The sequence below is a fragment of the Malassezia globosa genome (assembly GCF_000181695.2).
Source record: "Malassezia globosa CBS 7966 chromosome Unknown mgl_sf_10.1, whole genome shotgun sequence".
Classification (NCBI taxonomy): domain Eukaryota; kingdom Fungi; phylum Basidiomycota; class Malasseziomycetes; order Malasseziales; family Malasseziaceae; genus Malassezia; species Malassezia globosa.
Genome location: NW_001849861.1, coordinates 425,129 through 452,823, shown reverse-complemented (window position 1 = coordinate 452,823; position 27,695 = coordinate 425,129). Strand labels below are relative to the sequence as shown.

Genomic DNA, 27,695 nt, shown 5'->3' with positions numbered 1-27,695 from the left:
TATGTTCTCACATCGGCTCGGCTCGACTAACTACAAATGACTATCGCTGGAGACATAGCTAACTGGACTTGGCTCGCTTTGCTTCGCGCTGGCCTTCGATTTTGTAGATATGTTTCATACGCTCCTTGTGCTTTTGTGCATCCATTGCACTCTGTTTCTCATATTCTTTGTTCTTGGCTTCCATGCGATCCTGGCGCTTCTGAGTGCGCTTCTGCTGCTTCGCATGCTGCACAGCTTGCATCTGCTGCAAGAGAGCCACAGTGTCGCGCTCGTCTTTCTCCATCACTACCGCGCGCTTCTGGAGATACGTAGGCTTGCGCTGAGCCCTCGTTGTGTGCGGTTTGCTGCTGAATGGCAGTGCAGCTTGAAGTGACTTTGGCACACGAAGCGGATTGAACTTGCGTACTTCGGGCCGCTCCACTGGCTTGTATGTCGAATTGATCCGCAGTGGTGTCTTGATGCCTTCTTCCTTGCGCACAGTGCCCGTTAAGCGCATGCCTTGCCACTCGCGCTCTGTGTCACCACGCATGAGAAGCGATGTGACAGGATTGTAGAATGGACGTGGCACGACATTGTACCAGGCGCGCAAAAATACAATGTCGCTCATTAGGATCTTGTCCTCGAACGTCGCACGGAACTGGCCTTCGGGCTTGGCGAGTGCCTTTTTGACCTGACCGCGAATACCAGACACCGTTTTGAGCTGCGCGCCTTCAAACTTGGCAACCTCCAGCGGCGATGAAAACATATCTTTGATAAATGCCGTGTTTTTGAACACCTTAGCTGGAGTGCCTGTGAGCTTGAGCTTTTTCACAATTTTATGGGATGCGCCAGAGCCTGCATCGACATTCAGCACGACGCCCGTTGCGCTAATGCGGAAATGAGGCGTCTCCGAGGAGAGCGTGTTAAATGCACAGAATCCTGTGTTCGGTAGACTTGCTGGTCCATAGAAGGATGCGAGACAATGCATGTGTTCTGGCGTGTACTTGAGCATGCGATTCCGCGTGCCGTCATCGAGGGTGTAGATCGGCATACTTTGGAAGCGGCGCCAGCCTAGACTAAAGATTAATGGGTCATTCGTCTTGAGGATTCGTTTGTGCCAGCGATGCTTCTTAATACGCACTTGCAAGAAGCCAAAAGATGTTTCATTCGGTAAGAGCCCACCTACGATAACCGGGTACGCTGGATTGAAGTGTTCCACAAACTCACATGGCACATTCGCAATCTCCACTCGCACGTAAGTCCCTGGACGGAATCCTTCAATCTTGGCGCGTGTGTCCTCGTCGTCCTCTGCGAATTCTTGCTGGTTCATTTCTGCTTGGCGAGCCAGTTCCTTCTTTTGCTCGGTATACCAATCATCCTTGTCTTCGTCTTCATCTTCATCATACTGTTCATCGAACTTGCGCTTCAGCGCGGCCTTTTTCGCCGCCAGCGCTTGTGCCCTTGCTTCCTCCGAGGACTGCTCATCTTGTACATCTTGCTGATCCTCCTGATCAGCCTCAGGCTCAGCCTCGTCCCCATCTTCAGCAAGTGCCTTGGCCTCGTCAGGTTCATCGTTGCCAGTGATGAACAAATGGCGGATCGAATCAAGCTTATTGTCATCTGCCCATACCTTCAATTGGTCAAGCGAGACTTGAGGGCGGCATTCTTCCGGCACAGGCACAGACGTCATTGGCGCTTCATTCGACACGATATGGAGAAAGTCATCTTCGGCGCCAAGGGATTCTTCAGGTACCGAAGAACTGTCTCTCCCTGCAGCGATATCTTCGGGCGTCTGCTCGGAGTCGTAGATCAATCGCATCAAATCACGCCGTCGACGCCGATTCTCAAGCACCGTCTCTTGCGCACGTTGCGCCAAGTCCGTCTGCCAAGCAGACATGGACTCTTCTGCATCCCCCAGGTCCGAATCACTCTCTGCATACGCAACTTCCTCCACTTGCTCATCGTCTTCATCTTCAGCCAAATTCATGCTTCGACCACCGCCGGTATCGTCCTCTTCTTCCTCCTCAGCATCCACATCTTCCGCGTCATCTTCTTCTTCTTGCTCCGACTCATCATCGCCGCTTCCATTTCGCTCCATGTCATCGCCAAAAGCAGCTCTGCGGCGTTCGCGACCTAAGGAAACAGGTGCACTAGAGTCATCGAAAAGACGGAGCTCGCTTTGAGCCGCTCGATCGCCCAAGGTAGTGTTGGAATCTTGTAGCGACATGACAATCCGCTCACCCTCACCCATGTCCGCATCATCACGCTTAGAAAAGTGACCGGGCACATTTATGTACACAGCGTCTTTGTCAAACATGACACCACCCACATCACTCATAGGAGCATGAATTAGTTTTTGCTTATCGCTCAATCGTCGGCGACGCTCACTTTCCTGCGTGGGAAGGGGACACGGGTCAGCGAGACGCTCAATCGACTGAATAACCAGGTCACCCACGCCTGGAATGTGAATAGGTTGCTTATTGCGAAGATGTGTGCCGCGTAAGTATCCATATACGGTGATAGTGCGATCCATTTTAGGATTCGATTTTACAAGCTCACGTGGTGTAAGCTCTTCCATACGGTCAGCAAGGAAGTATGGGTGCTGATTGCGAAAAATAAGCGGACGAAACTTCATCACACTGATAAATCGGGACAAATTCTGAATCTCTGTATCAGGGTATCGACCATTGATGATGCCAGACAGATAAAACAGCTTGGCACCCTGGTATATTTCTGTCCAAAAGCGGTGTTTCAGACGCTTCTTTGTTGCCCGTAGAATGCGCGTCTTCTTGATAAGGTCTAAGTGAGTAAGCACACCCATAACCTTGGGGAATCCATGTGCCTGCAGGACATTCAGAAACTCCATGGTCTCCATTTCAAACCCGAAACTGCCGTCGATCATCAGAAGCACCAGATCGGCAATCTTGCCTATGTCGATCATCGAATTGATATCGTTGTTGCATTCGATAAATGTAATGCGACGATTTTTACCGCTCACTACAGTCACGGGTCCCGTGATGTTGGCGACAGTGTGCTTCGTATAGCGACGAATAAGACTGCGCATAAGAGTAGTTTTACCCACGCCCTCAGGCCCGACAATAGCGACAATCACAGGTGGTGGCTCCTTCGCTGGGGTGCGATCAACAAGTGGAACATGCAAGCGCTGTTGATCGAGCTGAGCCTTGTGTCGGATATGTTTGTCTGCCGCGAACGGATGAGCTGCAATGAAGGCCTGAATTACGGTCAGCGTCCATACAAAGTACATACTTTGGGGTTGAATCCACCAGCATGACGCTCTCTTCCTTTCGCTTTCGCAGAGTTTGGCCCTGCTTGGGCACTGCGATGAGCGCGATGCACCTGAGCAGTGTCGGCCATCGTGGCTTCCCAACGCCCACGCACTGACGTACGTGTATGAAATTTGCACTTCTACGGAGACGTCACCACAAAAAATTTCTGAGATGCGTATCGGATTCGGCCGAGATGACCCATCGGCCATGGAGCGCACGTGCAGTATGCTGAGGTCGATGACGCAGCCCCGGATCTCGTGTGTACATAGAGGGCTACGTCTAGTCCGCCACCGCCATCTAACGTGCTTACCATGCCTCGTTCATCGCGTTCATCTGGACCTGCCCGCCCTGCATCGCGCCCTGCGGCGCCATCAGGGTCGCGTGGTATGCACACCATGTCGACGCCGTCGTCGTCAAGGTATGCGCCTGCTCCTGCGCCCGCGTCTGCGCCCGCGCCACAGACGCAATATCAACATCCTCCGCAGCAACATGCAGCACCCACCACAACAGCATCGCAAGGCCCAAGCTTGTTTGGCCAGGTATGTTCTTTCCTATGATGTGCAAACTTACGCAAAAGATGGCTTCTACAGCTGCTGGCGTCGCTGTCGGCTCGGTATGTATGGCGCCCGTACACTGACCACCGCGACAGTCTGTGGGACATGGCATCAGTAGTTTCCTCTTTGGCGGGAGAAGCGCAGAGCCTGCACCTGCACCTGCTGAGCAAGTGCCCCCGCCAGCTGCACCTTACAACGATCAGTTTGCAATGCAGCAGCAACAGCAAAACACAGGTATCAACTGCGATGTGCAGAGCAAGCAGTTTATCGAGTGTCTCGAGAAGACAAACGACATGAACACTTGCTCGTACTACCTTGAGCAGCTAAAGGCATGCCAAGCAGCTGCAAGGGGGCTGTAAGAGTTATGTAGATGACATTGTAGGCGCATCCCATCGTGTTACAGGTTCAAACAAATGTGCAAGGATCCAATCGCCATTCGGTAGATCATTGTTGTCCGCACGGCATGCCGCTGATGCTTCATCTGGACAAATGCCAGATTCGACGTGTCGTTGAATCAAACGTTTTCGGGCCACGCTGTGTGGCGTATCGACGAACCAGCGGATATCCCAGCATTCAGCTGCACGGCGCCAAGGTTCGACATTCAGGCAGCAGTACAAGCCCTCTAGTAGTACGATTGTATGAGAAGGCTCGATTTGAATAGCATCTTCAACTGGATCTTTGTCAGCATGAGAGAACGATGGCGCTGAAAGTCGCACCATGCCGTCGTGGCGCAGCTTGTCAACAAATGCGACAAAGGCGTCAGAATCAAAAGTGAAAGCAGCGCCACGACGTCTGTGTGCTTCTCCAGGGTCGTGCATCGCATCCAATACGGATCGAGAATAATGCCAACCGTCCATTCCGACCCATGCACAGCACGGCCCACGAAGTGCCACGACTCTCTCAGCGACACGCTGGGTCAGTGTTGATTTTCCTGAGCCAGGGATCCCGGCGATACCGACGAGGAGACGACGCGTAGATGGAAGACTTGTATCGTAAGCATGAGGACAGGAGTAGAGGTGGAAAATTCATCCGTGATTCGGTCTACATACGCATCTCGTTCGCGCAACAATATCTGAGCCAAGCGGTCTACGAAATCGTCCATGCACAAGCTAGGCACGGCATTGGTGGAGTCAATGAATCAGCGGAGGAAGTCACACAAGTATATGCGTGTAGACAAGTAACAAGAGGATCTACGGCACGTGACAAAAGCATTCATTACGAACGAACGAAAGGGAGGTGGCTGCGGGTTTTCTGTCCTTGAACCGCAGGCGTTCGTGCAAAGGACAGAGCAACAAACGAAAGTCAGCTATGCTCATGGCACGTCAATAAAGCCATCAAGGACAATGCGAACGTCATCCACAAAGCATAGATCTTCAAGGAAAGGACATAGGTCGGTCAACTCGGTATCGTGTGGGTCATTGAACCAGCTCGACACTGGAACGGCATTCGTAGGGTGGAAGACATACGATGCTGGCGAGTTATCGAGAATAATGGTATCATGCAAGGGCCGGCCAAGCTGAGATAAATCCTTCACGTAACTGCCATAGTGATTGTAGCATGACTCACGGAACAGGCGGTGACGGACGACACGGTGCATATCGAGGATATCGATGACAGGATCAGCATACTTGTTGAGACTCGCTGTAAATATGACCACCTCATAGATCTGCCCCATCAGCCGCAAAAACTCGTCGACACCCGGCCGCTTGATTACATACACGTTGTGCACGATGCCCTCAATCTCCACCGGCACAACAAAGTCCGCATTTGGAACCATTTTGAAACTACTGTGCACAAGCGTTTCATCGAGATCCAGCACCAGGCACTTCCGCGACGCATCAAGCGCAGACACCTGCGCTAACAGAGGGCAAGGCTGGCCATTTTCGTCAACCGGTATGCCCGTGCCACCCTGTTGAATCAGCCTCTGCTCTTCAGCAAACATCTCCTGCTCCAGCTCTGGGTCAGACATGCCCATCGACATCATAGATCCATTTTGTGGCACTTGAGTAATGACGTCTTGGTTTATGTCATCGGTTTCGCTTGAATGGGAGGTAGCTGTTGATGTGGCCACGCTATTTCGATTCATAACAGACGGCACACGCAGCATGGACTGGGTGTGGCCGGTGTCAGAATGAGGCTCAGCAGTCTCAGGCTGTAGCCCAGAATATGGGCGAGGCTGAAGACTTGTGCGAGGACTTGGATTCGGACTTGGATTGGATCCTGCAGGGGCTGGACCAGGCATAGACGTCGGCTCCTTTACAACGGACGGCTGGGTGGTAGGAGGTGGTAACGAAGTGCGAGGCTGTGAAGAAGGATTGGCAGGCTGTGTCGGTGAAGTATTTTGATGACCGTCAAGAGCCATCTCGACAGTTGACGATGATGAGGAGCAGGTCATCATGGCGAGAAATTTTCGGAATCCACGAGGCCGATTATCAGCATTCTTGGGTGGGTGAGATGGCGTGGATGGCGCAGGCTTCGAAAGAGCAGGTGTTTGTGATTTCGAATATGTAGAGTTGGATTTGACAGAGAGTTGCGTGGATGCCGGCACTGATGAGCTCAATGGCTGCCCAGACGTCGATGAAGTTGTCGTTACCGCTGGGCCGCTTGTCGAGGCCGGAGCCTGAGAAAACGATTCAGGCAAAAGGGGCTGAGGCCCCGGCACTGCAGGAACCTGAGCAGCCATGCTATTGTGAGGATAGAAATGAGAGTTTGACTGTGGAGGTGCATGGAAAGAGGGTCGTTGTTGTGGTAGTGGCTGCTGTTGGGTATTAGATGCGACGCCTAGAGGCGGTGGTGACGACGAGCCCCAATGATTCTGTGGAACGCGAGTCAAGATACCATTCCCTGTACCCACTGGGACTTCGTCAGCTGCAGTAGAGGTTTGATAGTTTGGTGAGTGCGCATATGTCGCAGGACCGGAGAACAGTGGGGCAGGGGCTGTTGACGACGGATCCATGTACACCGAGGATGCAGCTGAGTCTGAAGAGACAAGAGCTGATGTTGCAGAGGATGAAGGTGGTGAATTTGATGCATTCAAAGGCGATCCCAAAGTAATGTTTGTCTGTGCAGCACCAGATACGGGTCGAGCAGGACGGATGGAACGCGTCGACAAAGAGCGCGTCGCAGCGGCAGGGACTCCGCCGGCGGAGTGGCTAGACTGAACCACCGAGGACCTAGGCCCCCCCAGCGGTGAATACGATAGATTGTCGCTCATGGCGGCGAGTCTGTGCGTCGATGATGAGGCGGCAACTTCGTCCGGGTGGGGTGCGTGTTGAATGGTCGGCTTGCGTGGGAAGGAGGCGATGGCGAAACCTCGGGCGCGGCAGTCCCTAGTAGGGGAGAGCTGCAGCTCAAACGCGCGAGACTCACAAGACCGAATGTGATAGGCAAGAATGCGGCACCCAAGTTACACGCCGCACGTGGCTGAGCGGCCAAGATTTTTTTCTCACCCAGCTTGACACGGCCGCGCCGCGCACCCCATCGCGATTCGGTGTGGAGGAAGACAAGCATGGAAATCAGCTATGCGACTACGTCGTTAACATGTGGAGGAAAGGAATTTATTAAAGCGCCGAGGTTTTACTATTTGATAGGCACAAGGTTGGTGCTACTGGGCGAAGAGACAGGCTTGAGAGAGCGTGTTGCCCCCCTGACCGCTCCCTCCGAGTCCAAGGCTAAGAGATGGGAAGTATGGAAGACATACAAGTTAAGGAGCAGCGAATCGCAGGAACAAGTGACTCTGAGGAAGATGTGGTACGTGCAGCGGTGCGAGCCCGCTCCCGGTGTGCTAGCCGGCTAACAGACGGGGCAATAGGAGTTCATCAATGTGGAATTTGATTTCCAAGCACCCTCAGAGATCGACACACAAGCGCTGAGGCGCCTCTTCCAACAGCAATGGTACACGCACGCGCCACAGTTAAATTTGAATGTATTGGCAGACCATGTTGTTAACCTCGCGCAAACGAGTGGAATCGGCACGGTCGTCAAGGTCGATGATTTGGAGCAGATTCACGACCCGTATGCGGTTATGAGTTGCGTCACCCTTGACGCCAAGACAGAAGCAGCGAAACTCGTGCAAGATTACTTCAAGTCGCAACTGAGCCGAGCGGCATCGGCGAAGCCGCTGCTCGACCTGATGCTGAGTTCATCTGAAAACCGGCCAATTCTGTTTATCCTGCATGAACGCATGATCAACTTGCCGCCCCAGGTCATGCCGCCCCTATTGCGTATGCTTCTCGCTGAAGTAGAAGAAACGCTGGCCGAGACGTCGGCGCCTGCACCGACCCATGCGCTATTTTTCTCACGCGCATTTTCGGCAGATGCCCTGGACGAAGGCCGTGGCGACAGCAATGAAGCCGATGACACTGGGAATGATGAGGAGCCTTCAGGCTTGGCTGGTGCCCGGAAACGCAAGGCCAGTGGGAAGCATGCACATCCTGTTGATGCAGCGAATGCTGCGCTTGGCAGGCAAGTTCATAACAAGAAACGCCCTGGCGTGACGAATGAACATGATGACGGACTCGGATCGTTCCACCCTGAGGACGAGTTTATTCGTGAGGCTGCGACCCATTCATACACGTTCCGCTTTCCTGCACCGCGCGATGCGTCAGAAACGTTTGAACCGCCGTTATATGGTCGAATTCTTGCTGTGCCATACACCAAAATGCCTGCCGTGCTTGAGCGCCTGCTCGAGATCTGGCCAGCCCCCGCCTAGGCACGCATGTGCTGGTGTGACACGGTATGCAGACTCTATGTATGTGTGTATGTATGTATGTGTTGTTGCTTTTGATTTTCGTGCGTTCATTTCTATCTTGATTATATACTGCGTGGACGATCGGAAGCAAGTAGATCATTTTTTTACAAAAAGGTAGGCTGTTATGGCAAAGTGTGGATGTCGAGTTGGCTGTGTCTGACATGCCAATGTCTACTGTGCAGAGGCAGCGTCTGGATTAGCATCAGCTTCATGATGTGGTCCAGTCAGCACATCCAGCGTTAACGCATTCGCCGACTCGTCCACATGAACCTCTACCGTGTCGCCCTCAAGGACTTTACCCTGAATGATATTGGAAGCCAGTGGATTCAGAAGACGCTTTTGGATCAGACGATTGAGCGGACGTGCACCATAAGCAGGGTCATAACCCTTCTTGGCAAGCCAGTTGCGCGCAGCTTCATCCACACGCAGCGTGACGCGCTTGTCATGCAGCCGTGCGTCAATTTCCTTCAATCGAATGTTCACAATACCATGGAGCGTCTCAGGTGCGAGGTTATTGAAAACGATCTGCTCGTCTAGGCGGTTCAGAAGCTCAGGTGGGAAGGCTCGCTGCACATCCGCCATGACCTTTTCACGCGACTCTTCGGTGACATGGCCAGTCGCATCAGTCGCTCCTGGCTGGTACAGAACGTCGGCTCCCACATTGGATGTGAGAATGATGATCGTCTGGCGGAAATCGACTTGTCGGCCCTGCGAGTCTTGCAAGCGACCCTCATCGAGCACCTGAAGCAAAAGCGTGTGGATGCTACGATTCGCCTTTTCAATTTCATCAAACAGAACAACTGAGTACGGCTGGCGGCGCACCTTTTCCGTGAGCTGTCCACCATCTTCATGTCCCACATAACCGGGGGGCGCGCCGACAAGCTTCGAGACAGAGTGAGGCTCACTCAGTTCAGAGCAATTAATTTGTACCAGCTTTTCTGAATCGAACAGGAACTGCGCAAGGCCTTTGGCTGCTTCTGTCTTGCCAACACCTGTGCCGCCCAGGAACATAAATGATGCCAACGGTCGCTTCGAGGAGTGAAGCCCTGCTCGGCTCAGACGCACAGCTTCACCAATGGAGGCAAGCGCTTCATCCTGACCGATAATGCGTTCGCGGAGCGAGTCTTCAATGCCAAGCAAACGTTCGCGCTCGCCGCGCAACAGGTTACGCACTGGCACGCCTGTCATCTTGGCGACCACCGCAGCAATGTCGTCGCTCGTCACGCGCTCGTGCAGCATGTTTTTATTTGATGCATCGTTGTTCTCCTCTTCGCTAGGAAGCTCGCGACGCAGCTCGGGAATACGCCCATACTGCAGCTCAGCAACACGCTGGAAATTGCCTTCGCGAGTTGCACGTTCAAGTTCGATGCGGGATTGTTCGAGTTGTTCTTTTATTTCCTTCACACGATCTAGTTTGCTGCGCTCCTCCATCCATGAAGAAGTCAGTGCGGCACTCTCCTGGCGCTTTTCTTGCAGCTCCTTCTCCACGACCTTCTTGCGTTCCACAGACAAAGGGTCGTTTTCGTGACGCAGAGACTCCAGCTCAATCTGCAATGTCAGGATATCTCGATCAAGTGTCTCAATCACTTCGGGTTTGCTTTCTTGTTGAAGCCGTAGTGCTGACATGGCTTCGTCGAGTAGATCGATGGCAGAGTCTGGGAGCTTACGCTCCGTCAAATACCGTGATGCATAAGCTGCGGCCGTAACGAGTGCACCATCACTTACTCCTACACCATGATGTACCTCGTAGCGAGTACGAAGACCACGGAGAATCGCAACGGTGGATTCGGGTGACGGCTCGAGTACGGATACACTTTGGAACCGACGCGCCAGAGCTGGGTCCTTTTCGATATATTTCCGATACTCATCGTACGTTGTGGCGCCGGCACATTGCAGAGTGCCGCGGGCCAACATGGGCTTCATCATGTTTGCAGCGTCGACAGAGCCTTCTGCTTTGCCGAGATTCAGCAACATGTGAAGTTCGTCAATAAACACGATGATTTTCCCCTGCTCTGCCTCGATATCATGCAAGAGAGCTTTAAATCGTTCCTCGAACGCTCCGCGATATGAAGCTCCAGCAAGAAGAGCACCGAGATCCAATGCACACACGCGCTTGTCCTGTAGTGATTCAGGCACTTCTTTGTTGACGATGCGCTGAGCTAACCCCTCCATGATGGCTGTCTTACCTACACCAGCAGGTCCAACCAGCACGGGATTGCATTTAGTGCGACGCGACAAGACTTGAATTGTGCGACGGATCTCGCTGTCACGTCCGATCACAGGATCCACATTCCCCTCGCGTGCCAATTTCGTAAGATCTTGAGAGTACTGTGCTAGCGTCTCGCCGGGCTGGGCCTCTTGGCCTTGCATATTCATTCGCATGCCAGGAAACCCGCCGCCTGGTGGCAACAAACGACACGCTGTAGTGTGCAAGTGACGCGGCGATAACAGCGTGCGTGAAAGTAGTCCCGTTTGGTTCACGCGCCGACCAGACACTGTGGCTGGCGCAGCAATGCGCATGCCTGCCGCTATGCGTCCTGGGTGGTAACGCACCAGTGATGGTGCATTTCGACATTTTTGCACCGATACCATGCTCGAAAAAAAGAAAGCGGAAGCGTTGGTGGCAAACTGAGGTCGGGCGTAATATAGGTGTGTGCAGGTGGCACTCGATTAGGGCTTCGAGAGCTAGAATCATCTCGAACGCACGGCCCCCAGATGTGATTAGATCAGCATTTGTCCACTTCCATCAAGCAAGTTCTGAGAGCTAGAACTTCTCCACTTGGCACCGACGATGTTTCCTTCGCGAGTACCGTTGACGCGCGACACGGGCGCTGGCACATCGCGCGTTTGCCAAAGGTGTGAGCAACCTGGGCATGCTATCTATGAGTGCAAGAATCCGCGTCCATACAAGACGCGGCCCACTCGCGCACAAGTGTTAGAAGATCCTAAACTTGCGTGCGAAGTGGCGCCCAACAGCCTCTCACGAACAGGTGTCGGTCCGACAGCGCGGCATAGCTGACGATGTTATAGCATACCGTGAACATGAAAGACGAAGACGATCACCGTCTGTTTCGTCGCAAGACTCAGATGCAAGTCATCCCGCGTCATGTAGTACGTGTACTCGATCGCGATCGCCTTCACCCCATCCTTCGTCATGCAGTACTTGCACACCTGTATCTCAGCGTAACGATGATAACAGTGAAACAGAAGAAGATGAGAGCTTCTCCCGAGTACTAAACAAGTCACGCTCACCAGTTCAAATGTCTCGCGCCTACAACATAAGCCGGTCTCCTTGACAAGGCTGAGACCTCTGCATCGGCGACCTGTTCCACTAGTCAACATACCCTCAAGACACTTTATTCCTCTTTGGGACGTTTTATTCTATTCACTTAATGCCAGCTCCTATCATTCGATGTGCACAGTAGGCTTGTATCCCAACAATCGATCAAGTGATGTATGGCAGGTCTGGATCAAGAGCCATTAAATGCCCGCAGCAAACAAGAAACGACTCTCATTGGGTTAGCTTTCCCTCATGTGTGTGTGTGTGTGTGTGTGATAAGACTCGCGAAATTCGAGAAAAAAATCTAAAAAAAGTTCATCAACAAAATGACAGATTTATTGTAGGCTTGGGTAATTTTCCAATTGTTAGAACCAATTGCGTTGTTCATGGGGTAGAGAATGTAAAGACATGCGCGACTCCGACCAGTGTGTCTGACAGAGGGCTCTGTAACTGCATACAAAGAGCAACGACGAATCTTTGTGAGTGCAGATAGGCTTGGATGCAAGATCCGCTAGAGCGGATAGCGCCCAATAAGGCTGAAGAACAGAGGGATCAGAATACGAAACGCATGCCTCATGAAGTGAGCACAAGCACACAAAATGTGAACGAAGAAAGACGAGCAAGGGGGCCGAACGGCGCGGAGCTGAAGGCCAACAACAGGAACAAAAACGCTGAAATGGCAGCAGCCATCGACTCCAACGCAACAAAGGCACCAGCCACCCGTTCAAGGCACTCTCGTTCCTATATCGCTGCTCAGCAAGCGAATGCAGCGAAGCGGGAGCGCGAAGAATGGGATCGAACTCGTGGTGCAGGAAGTAATGTGCTGCTACGCTACGAAGAACAGTCTGCTAGACAGGCAAGTGCGACAGACGAAAACAGATCGCCTGCTTCTTCTTCTTCCGCCGCTGGCCCTGGCTCTGACATGCATCAGGCGCGCCGGACAGCGGAATACACAGCAGCAGATGTGGTGCCGCCCATTGAAGAGATTCTGCAGCGCCCAACGCAGCCTGTAGAAGTAACAGGTATGGACCGGCTTTTGGATTGGGGACTGTGTGAATATACGATTCTGCCCAAGACCCTGGGTCGCGGACGCTTCTCGACGGTCTATTTGGCCATGAAGAATGGCGAGCGGTATGCTATTAAACACACCCCACTTTTCCCGCATCACGAGCTGGTTGCTACACGTTTGTTACGTGAGCCTACACTTCTTGCGGAAATACCACCGCATCCAAACCTGGTCAGTGTGATTGAAACTATCCGTACGCCTGGCCACTTCTACCTTGTGGAAGAGTTCTTGGATGGATACGTGACACTAGAAGCTTTGATTGGGCGTATGAACATAAATACGCCAACATCCTCCGCCCACAAGCTTCCCCACGATGCGGCGGAGAAAGTCTTTGAACAGCTGGTGCTTGCACTCTATGCAATTCACAAACCCCTACGTGTATGTCACCGAGATGTAAAGCCAGAGAATGTGCTTGTGCATCCAGAAACGCTGCAGCTGAAACTGCTAGATTTCGGGCTGGCCACCCACTTTAGCCGGAGCCATGCGAAGCTTACGACGTGTTGCGGAAGCCCAGCGTTTCATTGCCCGGAAATCGTCACAGCGCTGTCCAAGCCACTTGGCAGCGTTTCGTATTGGGGCCCTGAAGTGGATGCATGGACGTGTGGTGTGACGCTACTTCGCTGCCTCTCTGGCATCCGATACCCATTGGGCACGTCGCACACGTCGCCTGCGTCGATGGGTGCACGCGCAAAGCGAGTGCTCCAAACGCTTCCACCATCGCAGCTGCTTAACGATGTGGCAGCACTCCTGGATCTGAATCCAGAACGACGTATGCGCTACTTTGAGCAGCTGGCTGAGCGTATCCAGTCGAAGCCTGAGCACCAACATTCTCGGCACCGACGTGAGCTAAAATGCACATCTTTCGTCCCTGCACCGCCACAGCATGCTATGGTGCTGCCGTTGGTGCTCACGAATGAGGCGGCAGACTTGGCATCGTCACATGATGAGCGCCTGCCGATTGGGCCCGATTTCTCTATGATCACTTTGCTGAACACGTCATTGCAGCCGAGTCGGCGAGTGCTTTCGTTCATCAAATACTGCCTTCGGTGTGCGGGGATTTTGTATCATACGTTAGCAGTCGCTGGCAAGTACGATGAACCAGGCACGATGCGCATGCCGACAAAAGCTGTGCCAAAGAGCGAAGCGGTGCGTGCTTGTGCATTCCAGTGTGTCATTGAGCTTCTGCAGGATGAGGAGCCTGGCACGCTGGCGCAAGTTATGCAGACGATCAAGTCCCTGTTTGGCCAGCGCACAACGACGGAGGAACTGGTCAAGCTTCCGGCGCGAGCTGTAAATCCGAGGGCCAAGGACATGTCGGAACCACCAAGCAGTGGTCCGTCGGGTAAGCAGGGTCCATTGCGCATGCTGGTGTTCTACATGGTGGTGGCATTTCCGAGCGGTACCGAGACGCCCATGTTCCAGGATCTAGAGCCGCCGGCGCCGGAGGTAATTGCTGCGGCTCTACAGAACCGCCTCGCGCCCATTACGAAGCAAACGTCTGCGTCGCCACGCCACAGCATCCGGCGCCAGAGCGCAGAAGAGCCCAGTCTGTACATTGATACCCGAGTGGAACGATTGCCACCAGCGCAGATTGTATCACCGTCGCCGCCAGCACGAGCGCGCTCACACACGCACTCCCGAGCGTCGTCACGCTCCCGGTCCAAGGCACCGAGTGCGAGGTCCAATGCCGTGCAAGTTTATGTGTCGGATGCTCGTGCACTGCCATATGTACGCGGCGCCCTGAGCAACGGCGGCGTCCTGAAGCAAGAGTCACTTAGACGTGAGTCGGGCAAGAGCGACAGCAGCATTAGTAGACACCGACACACCGCAGTAAACGCGAGCGACCGACACCCCGAATGGCAAACGAAGGATGTAAAGACGCTGCCGACAAGTCCAGCAAGTCTGTCGAGCCGCGCAAAAAGCAGCTCCGCTACGCCAGAGCAGCGTAGTGTTGAGATTATGGGCCCCCATGAACTTGATACCTCGCTGAATGCCATTGAAAGCACATGCCGCTCCCTGCTTGTCCGTCGGATGACACCTGGTCGCTCTGATACCAACAACGAGCATGCACACCAGCTGTACATGCTCGTGCATCGGCTGTACCGTCAATTGCAGGTCTCACTTCAAAGCCAACACAAAGACGCGCTGCAGCGCCAAATGGCCGAGTGCAATTTCCGTGCTCTGGACGTGCTGGGCCCGACACTCGCGCTTGTCGGCGCGGACGATGCGCCAACGAGTGCTGCCGACATCGACGTACCTGAGACCACCAACATCGGCAGCGTCGCACTGGCTGTGCTGGAGCTGTTTAGCTCGTGCAGCAGTGCGAAAGAAATGTGCTTAGGTTTCCAGGAGCAGATGGAGCGGCTCAGCCTTGCGTGGCGCTCCCGTGAGGATGCACCGAATGAAACGGACATCGATGCCGTCACTATGCTAGCACGCGATGCACCGATGCTGATTCAAGCTGTGTTGGGCCAGCTGCAGTGCCTCGCAGATGTGCTGCCAGCGATCCAGACACGCCGTCCAAGACCGCTGCTGGACTCGGTGCTGGGCCTCGTTTACCCAACGCTGTATCGTGATGTGTTGTGCGAGGCGCTTGATATGGTGCGTGAGCGTGACACACACGAAGAACTCGCGACGCAGGCAGCCGTGGTTCTGTGTGAGCTGATGGTCAGTTTGCTTTCACATGCTCGCAGCGTGGACGAAGCGGAGCGGCCGGACATTGCCTGCGTGTTAGGGGATGCGCTCTACGAACTGGTGCGCTTTCTGCCGCTTTCTACGAGTGTAGAAACTCTGACGAACGACAAGGCAGCCGCATCAACAAGTCTGCCTGTGTCCGACCATTCGGTGCAACGCACTGAGGCAGTGCCGCTGCTAGCCCAGCCAACATTGAATCTCGACACGGTTTCGCGCCGAGTGACTGTGTGGAACATAGTGCGCAAGACCTATGAGCAGCTCGACGCCGACATTGGCACACGCGCGCTTGGCATGCCGGACCTTTCGCGCACGGCTGTGGCACCGCTACCACATCCACATGCCCAGCGCAACTTTGTCTTGTTCGTGCATCAGCTTGCATACGAAGCGCTGATGGTGCGTGTCAAGGGCCGTGTGCGTGATCGGTTCCGTGCGGCAACACAGCGAAGCAGCACCATGCCATCGCCACAGCGCTGGAGTGCCGAGCTCGCACGCGAACTATGCCACCGTTTTGCAAGTGTATTGCCGAGCACACTTGTGCCTGGCTTGAGTCCACTGGACGTGCCATCGCCACCGCGCACGATGGCTTGCATGCAGGACTGGTTCTTGTGTGATGCGATCGTGACATTCCTGCGGTGGATCGTGGAGGCTCTACCGAGCGAGACACGGCCGCGAGTCGTGCTCGACGATGACAGCATCACGTACTCGGCGCGTGCGCTTGCCATGGTCGCCACGCATTGTACGCATGCGCGCCTTCGGCAATGGGCGTTTGAGGTAGTGACACGTTTCGTGCGGGATGCAAGCTCAGACGATGTGACACTGCGACTTGTGCGTGAATTCATGTCGCCTACAACACCGCCGCCGCTGCGTGGTGCAAGCGTGCATCTTGTGCGGGACATTGTGTCCCGGCGCTTGGAGCGGCTTGAAAAGGCTCAGGTGCAAACGGATGGTCTGGTGAGTGATGGGCGCTTATGGCGCATATGGAATGACGGACTGTTTGTCATGCCCAAGGCAAGGCCGAATCCCCCGACTGATGCGACAACACGGTCGGACACAAAGATGACGGAGCTCGCTACGTACCTGCACCAGTACCAAACATACTTGCAGGAGTGCTGCTCCCTCTTTTACTATGTTGCTGTTCGTGATGCCGCGCATAACTACACGGGCTTCCGCGACGAACGTGAGTATACTCGGTTGTATGAGCGGTTTGTGCAACCACTCAAGCAGTGGACCTTGGCATGGCAGTCGTATATCGCGCAGCACATCCCGGATGATGTGACAGCAACGAACTTGGCTCTCCTGGCCATGGCCATTGCACGTATTGAGGGAAGTCAGCTGAGAGACTAGCGTGACGGCAAGCCTGGCCCAAACGGCCAGTCCACCAGCCCCTCTCGTCAGCCATGTGCGTGGGCAACGCGTGCGTCTTCGTCCTCTGTATACTAATCATTTGCTGTCAAATGCATGCATCATACCATACATGTCTACGAACGTAGTTTTGTAGTCGCGTTCCTTCTCGACCAAGAGGTACAACTAAGTGCCAACGGCCATAACCACGGCGCTATGGACTGCTGGCTCTCCAACCTTAGTTCTCGTTCTGGTTGGCGCCATCCGTCGTCGTCTTCTTCGACTTCTTCTTTGTCTGACGCACACTTGTCGCCAGCAGCGACTTGATCTCGTCGTTCGTCACCTGTTTCTCACTTTGCACCTTCTCGGCGTTATACCAGGAGGGAGCAGGCGTCAAACGGATCGCACCCTTTGCATTCACAGCCACGGTGAAGAATACTTGTGCCGTAATCGCCGATGAGCTTGAGTCCACAAGCACCTGGAAGGGTGTCAACAGTCCGTGGTTCGCACACTCCTGCACACCCATACGAGCGCGCTTCTCATCCTCCAGTGCACGCAGGTTGAAGGGGAAGGCACCCGCCTTCTTTTGGATTTCCGAAAACACCTTGCGAGACGTGGCCATCTTGAGCAGGTATGTGGCATTGGTCTTGCGGAAAATCGATGTGAAGTTGTCGTCCGTCTTGCTCTTGCCCTCAGGCGACGTCGATACAACAATGTCCACACCATACACCTCGTTCTCCTCAAGCTTGCATGCATCCGGACGATACGAGCCATCACCACCAAACGCGATCTTCTTCTTGCCTGAGATCTCATTCTGGCTGAACTGGTTCGTCTGCATGCCGTCGACACCACGCACGTCAAAGTCCTTGATCGACTGCTCAATCTGCTTCGCAATGTCATGGTTCAGCATGCCAGGGCGCATCAGGCGAATGGCCACATCCGCTGCCGTGTGTGCAGCCTTGATCGCATCGGCGGCGCGGCCCTTCACTGGATTCTGCGCGCTTGCGCCAACGACGATCGTCTCGCCCATCACAGTGGCGTAGCCGTCAATCTGTGCACCGAGCTGGAATTTGACAACGTCACCGCTCTTGAGCGCATTCTTCGATGCCTCGTCACTAGGCAGCGGCGCATAGTTGCATACCACTTGGTTGATCGAGACGGTCGTGGGGAAGGCAAGTCCCTTCGACATCTTCTTGTCTTTGAAAACGGACGCTGTGCCCTGTTCCACTGCCTCATCACCGATCTGCATCAACTCCAGCACAGTCTTGCCCTCCGTAGCAGCATCGATGACTGTGCGCATGGCCTTGGCAGAAACTTCGCCTGCCGTCTTGTACTTGGTTAGGATCACGTCAAAGTTTTCTGATGCGTCTGTCATCGTCGTCGTGTGTGTTGGATGTGCCTAGTGCTGGATTTTTTTTTCTTGCCTACTTCCTCTCTTTTCCCACTACTTTGGACGCCGCGCTTGGCTTTGTAGGCGCCCAGCATTCGACTCACCCAACCCTTTCAAGTCAAAGCGCCCGAGCCATCGCCGCGCCTGGTGCGTTACTGCAGAGAGTCTTATATAAGCATCTGTCGTCCCTGCCGCACCGGGCTCACGTGAACGCGTGTTCCATAGTCAGTCAAGCCAAGCCTAGCCGAGCTGAGCTGAGTTGAGTTGAGCCAATCCATGGCGGATCAGGTACATGTCGCAAGCCGGCGTTTCGCGCACCTGCCACGACATGAGGTTGGCCAATTTTCTTAAACACATAATTCATGGATTCCTGCACGCTTCGCTCGCGTAAACTCCTTGATAGCACGATTCCGAGACCATACTCTAACTAAACATCCTACATGACCTTGCAGTTTTTGCCGTCGTCAGCGCTGTCGCCACCACCGCCTTCTTTCCGACGCATCTTAGGCATCATCTTGGAAAACTTTTTCGAGGAAGACGATCCCGTGGGTGTAGAGGCACTGCGCTGTGGGTCTCGATATACATCTGCATGCATGCGGCGTGCACGCTGAACTGCGCGTGCACGCTCGCGCTCCTCGTTCTGCAAGCGAAGTGCCAGAGTATAGTCGTCTGTTGTGCCAGACCCTAGGCCGTTAGCCGTCACACCCCACTCGCGCTCCGATCGCATTACACGCTCGAAGTCAGCATCATAGAATCGAGTGTCACTGCCGCGCGTGTCTTGCAGGCTCTCCCACACCGTCCGGTCATCCATCAGAAAAGCCGAATCTGTCACGAGCATGTATAGTTGGGGCGATGACGACATGCCTTCATCGACACGCCTGCGGTATATCACCGAGAGATGTGAGTTGCGGAACAGGACACCCAACTGACCAGGCAAAAGTTCCTGAGACAAAGCTTGCAGACCCCACGGCGTTAACTGTGTTGCGTGCATACGCATAAAGTCTCCAACGCGGGCAGCAGATAGATCAGCCGCGTCACCTGCATCTTGGCGGGCAAGCAGGGCCGTCGCACCATTGTAGCTTCGGACTTGCTGCAAAGCCTCGCATGTCGGAGCATCCGATGGATCGGGTAGCCAGCCATGCAGTAGCGGTACATTTGCCATGCGGAACAGAGAGAGCTCCGCAGAGGTATCCGCACCTATGTCGGAGCCAAAATGCGTCGGGCGATCGAAAAATACATCGACTTGGAATCCATGGAGCAGCTTTGGCAGCGTGCTGAGCACATGACTGAGCTCCACTGCATCGGCGCGCCCAGTACTGTGCTCCAGGAAATAGTCGGCCAGCATGTCAGAGACGTATGCGTACGAAACAGCGGGGCGGTCCGGCGGAGTGATCTTGATTTGATTCTGGAGAAGCAGCACGTTCGTCAGTGCTATCAGCGCGCATGGCCCATTTGCATTCTGCATGATGATCTTGGTATTGCGGCCACGCCACAAGATGTCTTTCACAGACCACTGTGTCTCATCGGAAATGTTCGTAGCTGCAAGACTCTGTGCTAGCTTGGCATCTGCATCAATTTGGGCCTGTGTATCTGCGTTGGCCGCCGACGACCCCTGGGTACCTGTGGTCGAAGCCGGGATTGATGTCATCGGTGTTCGCACGCCTACAGGCACGGCTGTGGAAGAAGAGGACAGTGAGGGCATATAGCTTAGTGGCTGCGCCACACCAGCACGAGTGCTTGCCACAGGCTGGCCGAGACCCGGCACACCCTGCTCAACAGGAACCAAGGAGCCCGTGCGTGAGTCGGCTGGAGTAGAATGCTGAACGTAGGGATTCATTGAGGGGACTACACCTTCCCGCATACCAGGTGCGGAAAATGGGCTTCTCTCAGGGGACGACAATACATTGATTGGCGTTGATGCAGCTCCTGACGATGTGGAAGCGACAAACGGCCCTGTAGTGCTGGGAAACGGAGATGCGGCGGTCAAGGTGCGTGCATCGTATAGTGTGGATGCTGCTGTTGCAGAAGAGATGGGTCTAATCATCCCTGCGGATGTTTCTGGAAAATACGACGGATCCTTCATGGAGACTCTGCGCGGCAGAGACGTATCTGCATCCTGGAACTCGTCGGCATCCGGATCATTGGTGCCGACGTCCTCGGGGAGAAAAGAAGATGTATGTTCAGTCACCGCGGAATTAAATGCGTGCTGGGGCTCCTGCAAAGAGTGGCTTGCTGACACTAGCGCTGTGGGAGCCGCTGCGGACAGAAAAGGGTTTTTGGTATTGGGCAGTGGCGTCGTGGGAAGTCGCTCTTGTTCCGGCGATACGGGGTCTTGAAAACCACCAGGCATGTCACCAGACATCCCATCTACATTTCCACCCAGATTACTGGCCTGTAGTTCATTCGACACCGGGGCCGCCACTGGCTGCGGCGTGCTCAAGTCAAGACCAACGAGATCATCAAGAGCACTACCCTTCGACTCACTTGTCGGCTTAGCTGATACATGCGCCAAGAACGGGTTGTGTGAATTCATCGATTCCACCATGATGAATAACTAGGCTCTTAATGCGTGCGCGCTAGACTCAACCTTGGCACGCCGGCTCGAGGAAGCGCAGTGATCGGAGCTCACGACGGATGAACGAGGGTGGTGCACAGTGACGCGCGCCACGCTCGACGATCTCTGGGCCCGTGGAGGTTTACCCCACGTGGCGCCTCGCATGCATGCATTTGCCCACCGATGGGGCGAACGACTCGGTCCTCTCACATCGACACATATAGACTGTGTGGCTGATCCACGCAAGAATGAGTGCATCCACTGTACGTCCAGTGTTATGATATCGGCAAAGATCCTTGGCGTCTCACACGTGTAGAACGATGTATCCTCGCTGCCAGACGACGTGATTGATGTCGATGTGTTCGAGCAGCTTCTAGAGATGGATGAAGATGACCGCGAGTTCAGCCAGAGCCTCGTGTGGAATTATTTTGAGCAGGCAGAATCGACGTTTCAAAAAATGGATGGAGCTTTGTATGTCGACAAGGACGGAGGGACTTACAATTACAGGATAGCAAAATCGCTGGAGGAATTGTCTACTCTAGGCCACTTTTTGAAAGGCTCGTCAGCTGCGGTTGGCGTCATAAAAGTGCGAGACAGCTGTGAAGCCATCCAACACTACGGAAAGTGTCATGAACCGGATGGAGTAACACAACTGGACCCTGACACGGCCCTGTTGCGTCTCAAAGATACGCTCCATAATGTCAAGGAACAATATGAGGAGGCAAGATCCACACTGCGTGCCTTTTTCCGTGTGCAGTCATGATGGTACACTCACACATTTACACACCGCACAGAACGACGAGCACAACGGAATTATGATGCTATGTGTCGCTCGTGTGGAATGCCAAGATGTCTTTGACACCATGTATAATGCTGTTTGATATCTCAACAAGATCCTTTGGTGATGCCATGGCCCTGTGTTGTTAGTGCGTATTCGCTCATGTCAGAGCGCAGAGACGGGTGAGGAAGAAAATACATAGAGAGAGAAAGAGAGAGGGGCATATCCTCATAAAAGTAGAGATGTATTTGCGTGTTTGCCATGGTGACCGTGGCTGCGAGTGGGTCACACGGCTTGGCCCAACGCGGAAACTCTCACATGGGTTGCCTTCCTTTGCACCAGTTCCCATGATCTTGGAAGAATACATACCATGATGCGGTCAGAAGCTGCGTCTCCAGTTCGGATGTGTTGTGCGATATCGACAGTTCCTGGACTAGTAAGAACAGTTGCTCGCTCGTGTGCATCCGCACGGTCGGGAACCGATGCGATAGACACTGGCTCAAATACGAAAGTGCGTGTGTCGAAATACACGGCACTTGTACGCCATGCATACAGCTGGTGGTGAGCCACAACGTTTCCAAAGTGCAGAGCAAACATACATGCGCATTGCCACTAATATACGCGGCACGCTGTTGATCTGGGCTATGTGAGTGCATGCCAAGCGGACGATATCTCCGAGACTGTCGTTCAGGTAAGCAAGCCCCCAGGAATCCAAAAGTCGACCCCCTCCCTCCCTTCCACGCGTGCGCGCGTCACGTACATTCGATTTACGTCCTCGCTCTTACGCTTATGCACGTCCCAATCAAGAAGAAGCAGAATGGTTTGAAGAATCGGTACAAACACCCGGTTTTCACGAACATGTGCCTGGGCGCGGTGATGTAAAAGCACAAGAATGTCGTGTACACACTCGTCTGGCACAGTCAGAGCCCAATCGACCAATGCCTGCCCCGCCTCACGAAGCGCCATCTCAGATCGACTGCCGATCGTACGCGAGAGCGTGTACAGCAATGAAGCCCGATATCGCTCAAGGCTCATCAAAGGTACTAGCACCGAGAATGCATACGGTGCATTGCGAAGCTCTTCAGGCTCAGCCACGACGGCAAGAATACTTTCGCCATTCGGTAATGCAGTGGCATGTATATCAGCTACGCGGCGCACGATATGCCCGGCTTTCACACGCACTGCGTCGATCCGCTCCATTAGCATGCCGACCATGTCCACCCATGCAGATTCCAACGCTGGCACGTCGACATCCCAGTCACAAAAAACATGCCCCAAGCTATCCATGCAAGCTAGACGAACCCAAGATCCCACGTCTCCGCGCTGGTCAGTCGTCATGTCGTGCAGACCCTGCTGCAATACACGCACGACTTCAGTAGGCTGCACACACAAGCGAGCAAGCGACGCCGCCGCGGCACACCGCGTCTCGACACGTAGCTTCGAAGAGAAGGGCGCTTGTCGATCAAGACACGCACACAAAAGCGCGCTTTGTTCCTCGGGGCGCACTGGCACAACACCCATGACTTTGGCGGCCGCCCGCTGCATGTCGTCGTTTAACGTGGTCCATGTATCGAGCGCACGACGTACATATGCATGTGCTACCTGCTCGTCGTCTTTCCAGGCCTCGATGGCGTCAACAGCAGCATCTTGAACAGCTATTTCCGGACGTGCTAGAGCCATATGGAGGAGTTTGGATACGTTCCCTCGATAAGCGTCTGACACATGCTGCACTTGCAGCGGCAATGCAGCAAGGGCCACCAGTCGACATGCAGCTTCCAAGACAGCTGCGGCGCTTTGCGTCGACAACGACAGCATGGACGCAGAGACTTCTAACGCAGCACGAGACGCTTCCGGAGCTAGCACCGAATCGACCCGAGCAAGCGAAACCAGCGCGAGTAATGCACCATGAACCAGTGTTTGGTCTTTTGTTTTTTGCACACGAGCCATGAGATGTTGCATGATACTGGAGGCAGCGCTTTTGTCCATCGACACAATCTTGCCGATTGCTTCAGCACCAAGGACGCGAATCGCTGCGTCCCAGTGAGTGAGCGAAACTCGCATCATGTGTTGCAGGAGTACGCCGCGGTACACGGGCCATGTGGCTATGTATGGCGCACAATCAAGATACGCATGCCGAAGCGGGCCCACGGCCGCAAAATCCGTCTTACGCAATATGTCAATCCCATGGGGAATACAGCTCGTGCGGCCGACCCACTCCTGAAAGGCCGCGCTCGATGCACGTCGAATTGATACTTCGCGATCCAGTGTGATGGAAACAACGAGATACTGCGCAATGGCTGGTGCAAAAGGACCAAGCGTGGATGAAGCATCCCGTGCACGGGCAAGAGACCACAGCACGTAGCAACTCGCATCGCGCACACTCGTCCCGGTAGATCCGGTGGCCCGTCGCACGTCAAATGCAAGAGCCGTTAGCACCCAGTAAATGACGCGCACATACATGTTCGATGGTACACACGTACGACGCACATGCTCCGCTAATGCGAGGCAAACCCCGTGCCATGTGCACTCTGACACGGCATGCAAGTCGGTTTCACGCAGTTTTTCGCACGTCTGAAAATCGAATGTTTCATCGGATGACAGCGCAGCACTAGGCATGGTGTCTGGTAGGATATGCTCCGCAAGCATATCGAGCAGTGCCACCACTATTTGCTGACGGAGCGCAGCTGGTAAACATGCACTTATGCGAGCCAGACCTTTTGCAGCACTGTAACGAACGCGTGAGTCGGAGTAGGCCAATGCTTGCATGAGAGTATCGATGTGAGTTTCTAAGTTCGCATCGATAACGCCAGCACGCATTTTTATTGCCGTAGAGAGAAGGTGCAGAGCCAGACGCCCTTCGAGCTTGACAATATATCGAATGACTAACCCATTGCGCCCCTGCTCCAACGTGCGGAATGTAGCCAAGACATGGCGAATTGCATCGTAATGTTCTTGAACCAAAGGAGCATCGGCATTTTTGAGAATCTCGCATAGCGTCTGCAGTGTTCCTGTCGCAAGAAAGGAAGACATACGAGCGGTCTCCGTGAGTTGCTGCTCCGACCACGTTAGGAAAGAAGTAAACAGAACACTAGGCGTGTCTCGGCGTCGATAAAGCCTACCCAGCACTATGCTTGCCGCATCGCGCTCTTTCCCTGAACGTGATACATATAAGCGAGTGACGCGTTCGACGCGTTCGAGAATTGATGCACCAGTCCCTCGTTGTAAAGGAAAAGGTACCAGCACCACAAGCGAGAGCCACAGGAGAGTCACATATATAAGCTCCCACGGTGGTCGCGACGCGTGCATGCACTCAAGTTGGTGCAAGAGCGGCACAATATCTTGTACTTTGTGCGGCAAAAATCGTGATATAAGCTTGTAGCCGCGTACCTTCGTATATACGTACAAGAGACGCGCCACAGGATACATGGATGCATCCTTTGTCGAAACATCATCATATGGTTCCCTTGCACTGCTTTGACCCTCATTCTCAATTATCATTTCGCGAAGCACGCGCGCTGGCGGAAGAACCAGACGCTCTAAATATGGATCCAGAAGATATGCTTGTTCTTGGTATGTCTGTATTTGATCCTCCAACTTTGGTAGGATTCTGCGGGCCTCGTCGACGTCATCATGTAACACGTATGTAAGAAACGCGTCCTGTTTGGCCACATATTCATGGTAGTTTTCAAAGCGTACTAGCTGTGATGACTCATGATCGTCATCCACGTCCGACGACATGGATCGACTCAGCAATCTCTCGAGGTAAGGCCCACGATTTTGACTTTACATCACTCCACCGTTGCTGCACCTTATATATCAGGCTAGCTGGGGACTGGGGCGAAACGACTCATTGTTCCACAAAGGTCAAAAAACGTGCCCAAATTTGCTGCTCCACGCCAGATTTGGGGCCAGCGCTTGAGCGAGGTTATATCACGACACGCAATAGACGTGATCAACTGACCATGCAACCTAGCTCGGTGCCAAAATTTGTCTCTCAAGCAGATCTAAGCGATGCACAGAAACGGCGGGAGAAAGAGATTCAGGAAGCGTACGCGCGCATAGGCGAAGAGCCACCACCCAAACCCAAAGACGAATCGTATGATCCACGCCCGCTCTACGAACGCTTGCGCGAGGCCAAGGCACTCCAGGATGAAAAAATGGAACAAATGTCTAAGCTACGAAATCACTTCCGCGGCTTGGATGAAAGCGAGTCGCAGTTTCTAGCTGAAATTGAGCGCGCTCGAAAATGGCGTGAGCAAGAAAAGCGCCGCGAGGACGCAAATGAGCTGCAGGAATTCCGTCGGTACGTGCTCAGTCATACTTAGAACTCACATCCAGTGCCACAGAGTCCAAGGCTATGTCGTCGAATTCCTTACCTGATCACTCTTCGATACCTGCCATTCCAAAAATCAAGCCACGCTCTAGCACCGCAGTGAAGCGGAAACGAAATCAGGCATCGTCTGCGCTAGGGATTGTGCGTCGCAAGGCTGACACGCGTTCAGACAACAAGAGCAAGGCAAATACAGATGATACGCGCCTGTCGGAAGAAAGTTCTTGCGTTCAAGATACCGACACTTGTGACAAATCGAAATAATCATCGAGACGTTGAGTTATAGCAAACTGTTGTATTATATACAATGACGGAAACCCTGGAAACTGAGTGTATTGAGAAGCTAGTGTCACCACAGCGATAAGAGAACTTTATCGTCTAGAAAAATAAAAAAGGATTACGGTTATGACCTTAACCAGGCTCGAACTGGCGACTTTGGAGTAGCTTATCGAAAGATATTAGCTCCACACTCTAACCGACTGAGTTATAAGGTCAGACAATGATAGCTGCTTGTAGACTACTATATAAAGCCTGTGATGATAATATCGCATCGCTTTTCATCTCGAATTTGTCTGGAATGGCACTCACTGTCTTTTGCTAGAGTGAAATTTTGAATCAGAGATTTTGTCATTTTGCTATAAAGCGAACCCCGACATTTGCATCGCATGGAGCAATGGATGGCCATCAGCGAGAGCGTAGCCGAGTGTCCGCTCACGAAAGTCCACGCCAAGTTCAAGCAAGCTGATAATGTCGTCCAACAGTTGCGCTTGGCCTACCAAAGCACCAGGATGTGACACATAGTTTGCAGATAGCATGTGAACGTGAAGATGAAAATACGTTGGCATGTAATGTAAAAAGCATCGGAGCGGAGAAGATGATCCGTCTTCACTTGGTTTTGCCAGTCCGAAACAGTTGTGCGCTACTTGAGCACCGGCACGCTGAATGCTGCGGAGCAGAGGAATATGTTCCTTTCTCAAGTCGCGCAGGTTTGTGAGTGATGCATCGCGCACAATCGCTACAAGATACAGCGAAGATAAGGTACGTCGGTCCCATTTCATGTCGGGCAGGATCACGAAACCGTGTCGTGGATCATGATCCGAATAAAGGACTGAGTCTGCCTCTGAATGGCCTTCCAGAATATTATGAACCCAAGTCGTTTTGGATGCAGGAATCGAGTCAATCCATGGCTTAGTCACTGCCTTGTACATGTGTGGACTCTCAATCAGCATGCGTCGCTGCGGTGCCGAGTATTTGGCGATGAGCTCGTCTGACGCTGGACATATAAGAGTCATCTTAGTATTTGCTTCTCGACACGCCTCCTCTTGCTCCCATCCAAATAACCAGACGTAAATATCATTTTGTCCAATGACTTCAATACGTGGGAATGTAGATGCGATGCCCTGCCGAAGTGTCTCATACAGTGCCGGCGTGTAGTGCGTTTTCTCCATTAGCAGGAGCGCTGGTACTTCATTGTCATCTATGTGACAGACGCCCAATGCATTACATAACTTTGATCGAGGATCCTCATACAGGACTCTCTGCAGCTCGAACTTAGAGATAATGGTGGAGATTTGATTATCCGATGCCATGATTGAGGGTCATAAAAATGAATGAATCTCGGTTCCTCACACTTTTAACCCCTGCTCGAGGCAGGCTTTGGATTCGTCGGGTGTGGAATTTCTCCGCAAAATT

The 27,695-nt window shown here is 53.4% G+C and overlaps 11 protein-coding genes across 11 annotated transcripts; 3 read left to right on the top strand and 8 right to left on the bottom strand.

Moving 5' to 3' along the window:
- Positions 1–58: 58 nt before the first annotated feature.
- On the bottom strand, positions 59–3,244 carry MGL_3766 (uncharacterized protein; the record flags this gene model as incomplete). The annotated part of the gene is made up of 1 exon (XM_001729247.1): positions 59–3,244. One exon carries the CDS (start codon positions 3,242–3,244, stop codon positions 59–61), a length of 3,186 nt encoding a protein of 1,061 aa, XP_001729299.1.
- A 938-nt stretch (positions 3,245–4,182) lies between these two features.
- On the bottom strand, positions 4,183–4,638 carry MGL_3765 (uncharacterized protein; the record flags this gene model as incomplete). The annotated part of the gene is made up of 1 exon (XM_001729246.1): positions 4,183–4,638. The coding sequence occupies one exon, from the start codon at positions 4,636–4,638 to the stop codon at positions 4,183–4,185; it is 456 nt and encodes a 151-aa protein (XP_001729298.1).
- Positions 4,639–5,132: 494 nt separating this feature from the next.
- MGL_3764 (uncharacterized protein) lies at positions 5,133–7,034 on the bottom strand (the record flags this gene model as incomplete). The annotated part of the gene is made up of 1 exon (XM_001729245.1): positions 5,133–7,034. One exon carries the CDS (start codon positions 7,032–7,034, stop codon positions 5,133–5,135), a length of 1,902 nt encoding a protein of 633 aa, XP_001729297.1.
- Positions 7,035–7,844: 810 nt separating this feature from the next.
- MGL_3763 (uncharacterized protein) lies at positions 7,845–8,531 on the top strand (the record flags this gene model as incomplete). Its single annotated transcript, XM_001729244.1, has 1 exon — positions 7,845–8,531. One exon carries the CDS (start codon positions 7,845–7,847, stop codon positions 8,529–8,531), a length of 687 nt encoding a protein of 228 aa, XP_001729296.1.
- A 210-nt stretch (positions 8,532–8,741) lies between these two features.
- MGL_3762 (uncharacterized protein) lies at positions 8,742–11,090 on the bottom strand (the record flags this gene model as incomplete). The annotated part of the gene is made up of 1 exon (XM_001729243.1): positions 8,742–11,090. One exon carries the CDS (start codon positions 11,088–11,090, stop codon positions 8,742–8,744), a length of 2,349 nt encoding a protein of 782 aa, XP_001729295.1.
- A 1,259-nt stretch (positions 11,091–12,349) lies between these two features.
- On the top strand, positions 12,350–16,954 carry MGL_3761 (uncharacterized protein; the record flags this gene model as incomplete). The annotated part of the gene is made up of 1 exon (XM_001729242.1): positions 12,350–16,954. The coding sequence occupies one exon, from the start codon at positions 12,350–12,352 to the stop codon at positions 16,952–16,954; it is 4,605 nt and encodes a 1,534-aa protein (XP_001729294.1).
- A 235-nt stretch (positions 16,955–17,189) lies between these two features.
- Positions 17,190–18,326, bottom strand: MGL_3760 (uncharacterized protein; the record flags this gene model as incomplete). Its single annotated transcript, XM_001729241.1, has 1 exon — positions 17,190–18,326. One exon carries the CDS (start codon positions 18,324–18,326, stop codon positions 17,190–17,192), a length of 1,137 nt encoding a protein of 378 aa, XP_001729293.1.
- Positions 18,327–18,777: 451 nt separating this feature from the next.
- MGL_3759 (uncharacterized protein) lies at positions 18,778–20,886 on the bottom strand (the record flags this gene model as incomplete). The annotated part of the gene is made up of 1 exon (XM_001729240.1): positions 18,778–20,886. The coding sequence occupies one exon, from the start codon at positions 20,884–20,886 to the stop codon at positions 18,778–18,780; it is 2,109 nt and encodes a 702-aa protein (XP_001729292.1).
- A 388-nt stretch (positions 20,887–21,274) lies between these two features.
- Positions 21,275–21,658, top strand: MGL_3758 (uncharacterized protein; the record flags this gene model as incomplete). The annotated part of the gene is made up of 1 exon (XM_001729239.1): positions 21,275–21,658. One exon carries the CDS (start codon positions 21,275–21,277, stop codon positions 21,656–21,658), a length of 384 nt encoding a protein of 127 aa, XP_001729291.1.
- Positions 21,659–22,360: 702 nt separating this feature from the next.
- On the bottom strand, positions 22,361–25,099 carry MGL_3757 (uncharacterized protein; the record flags this gene model as incomplete). Its single annotated transcript, XM_001729238.1, has 1 exon — positions 22,361–25,099. The coding sequence occupies one exon, from the start codon at positions 25,097–25,099 to the stop codon at positions 22,361–22,363; it is 2,739 nt and encodes a 912-aa protein (XP_001729290.1).
- Positions 25,100–26,638: 1,539 nt separating this feature from the next.
- On the bottom strand, positions 26,639–27,592 carry MGL_3756 (uncharacterized protein; the record flags this gene model as incomplete). Its single annotated transcript, XM_001729237.1, has 1 exon — positions 26,639–27,592. The coding sequence occupies one exon, from the start codon at positions 27,590–27,592 to the stop codon at positions 26,639–26,641; it is 954 nt and encodes a 317-aa protein (XP_001729289.1).
- Between the last annotated feature and the right edge of the window lie 103 nt (positions 27,593–27,695).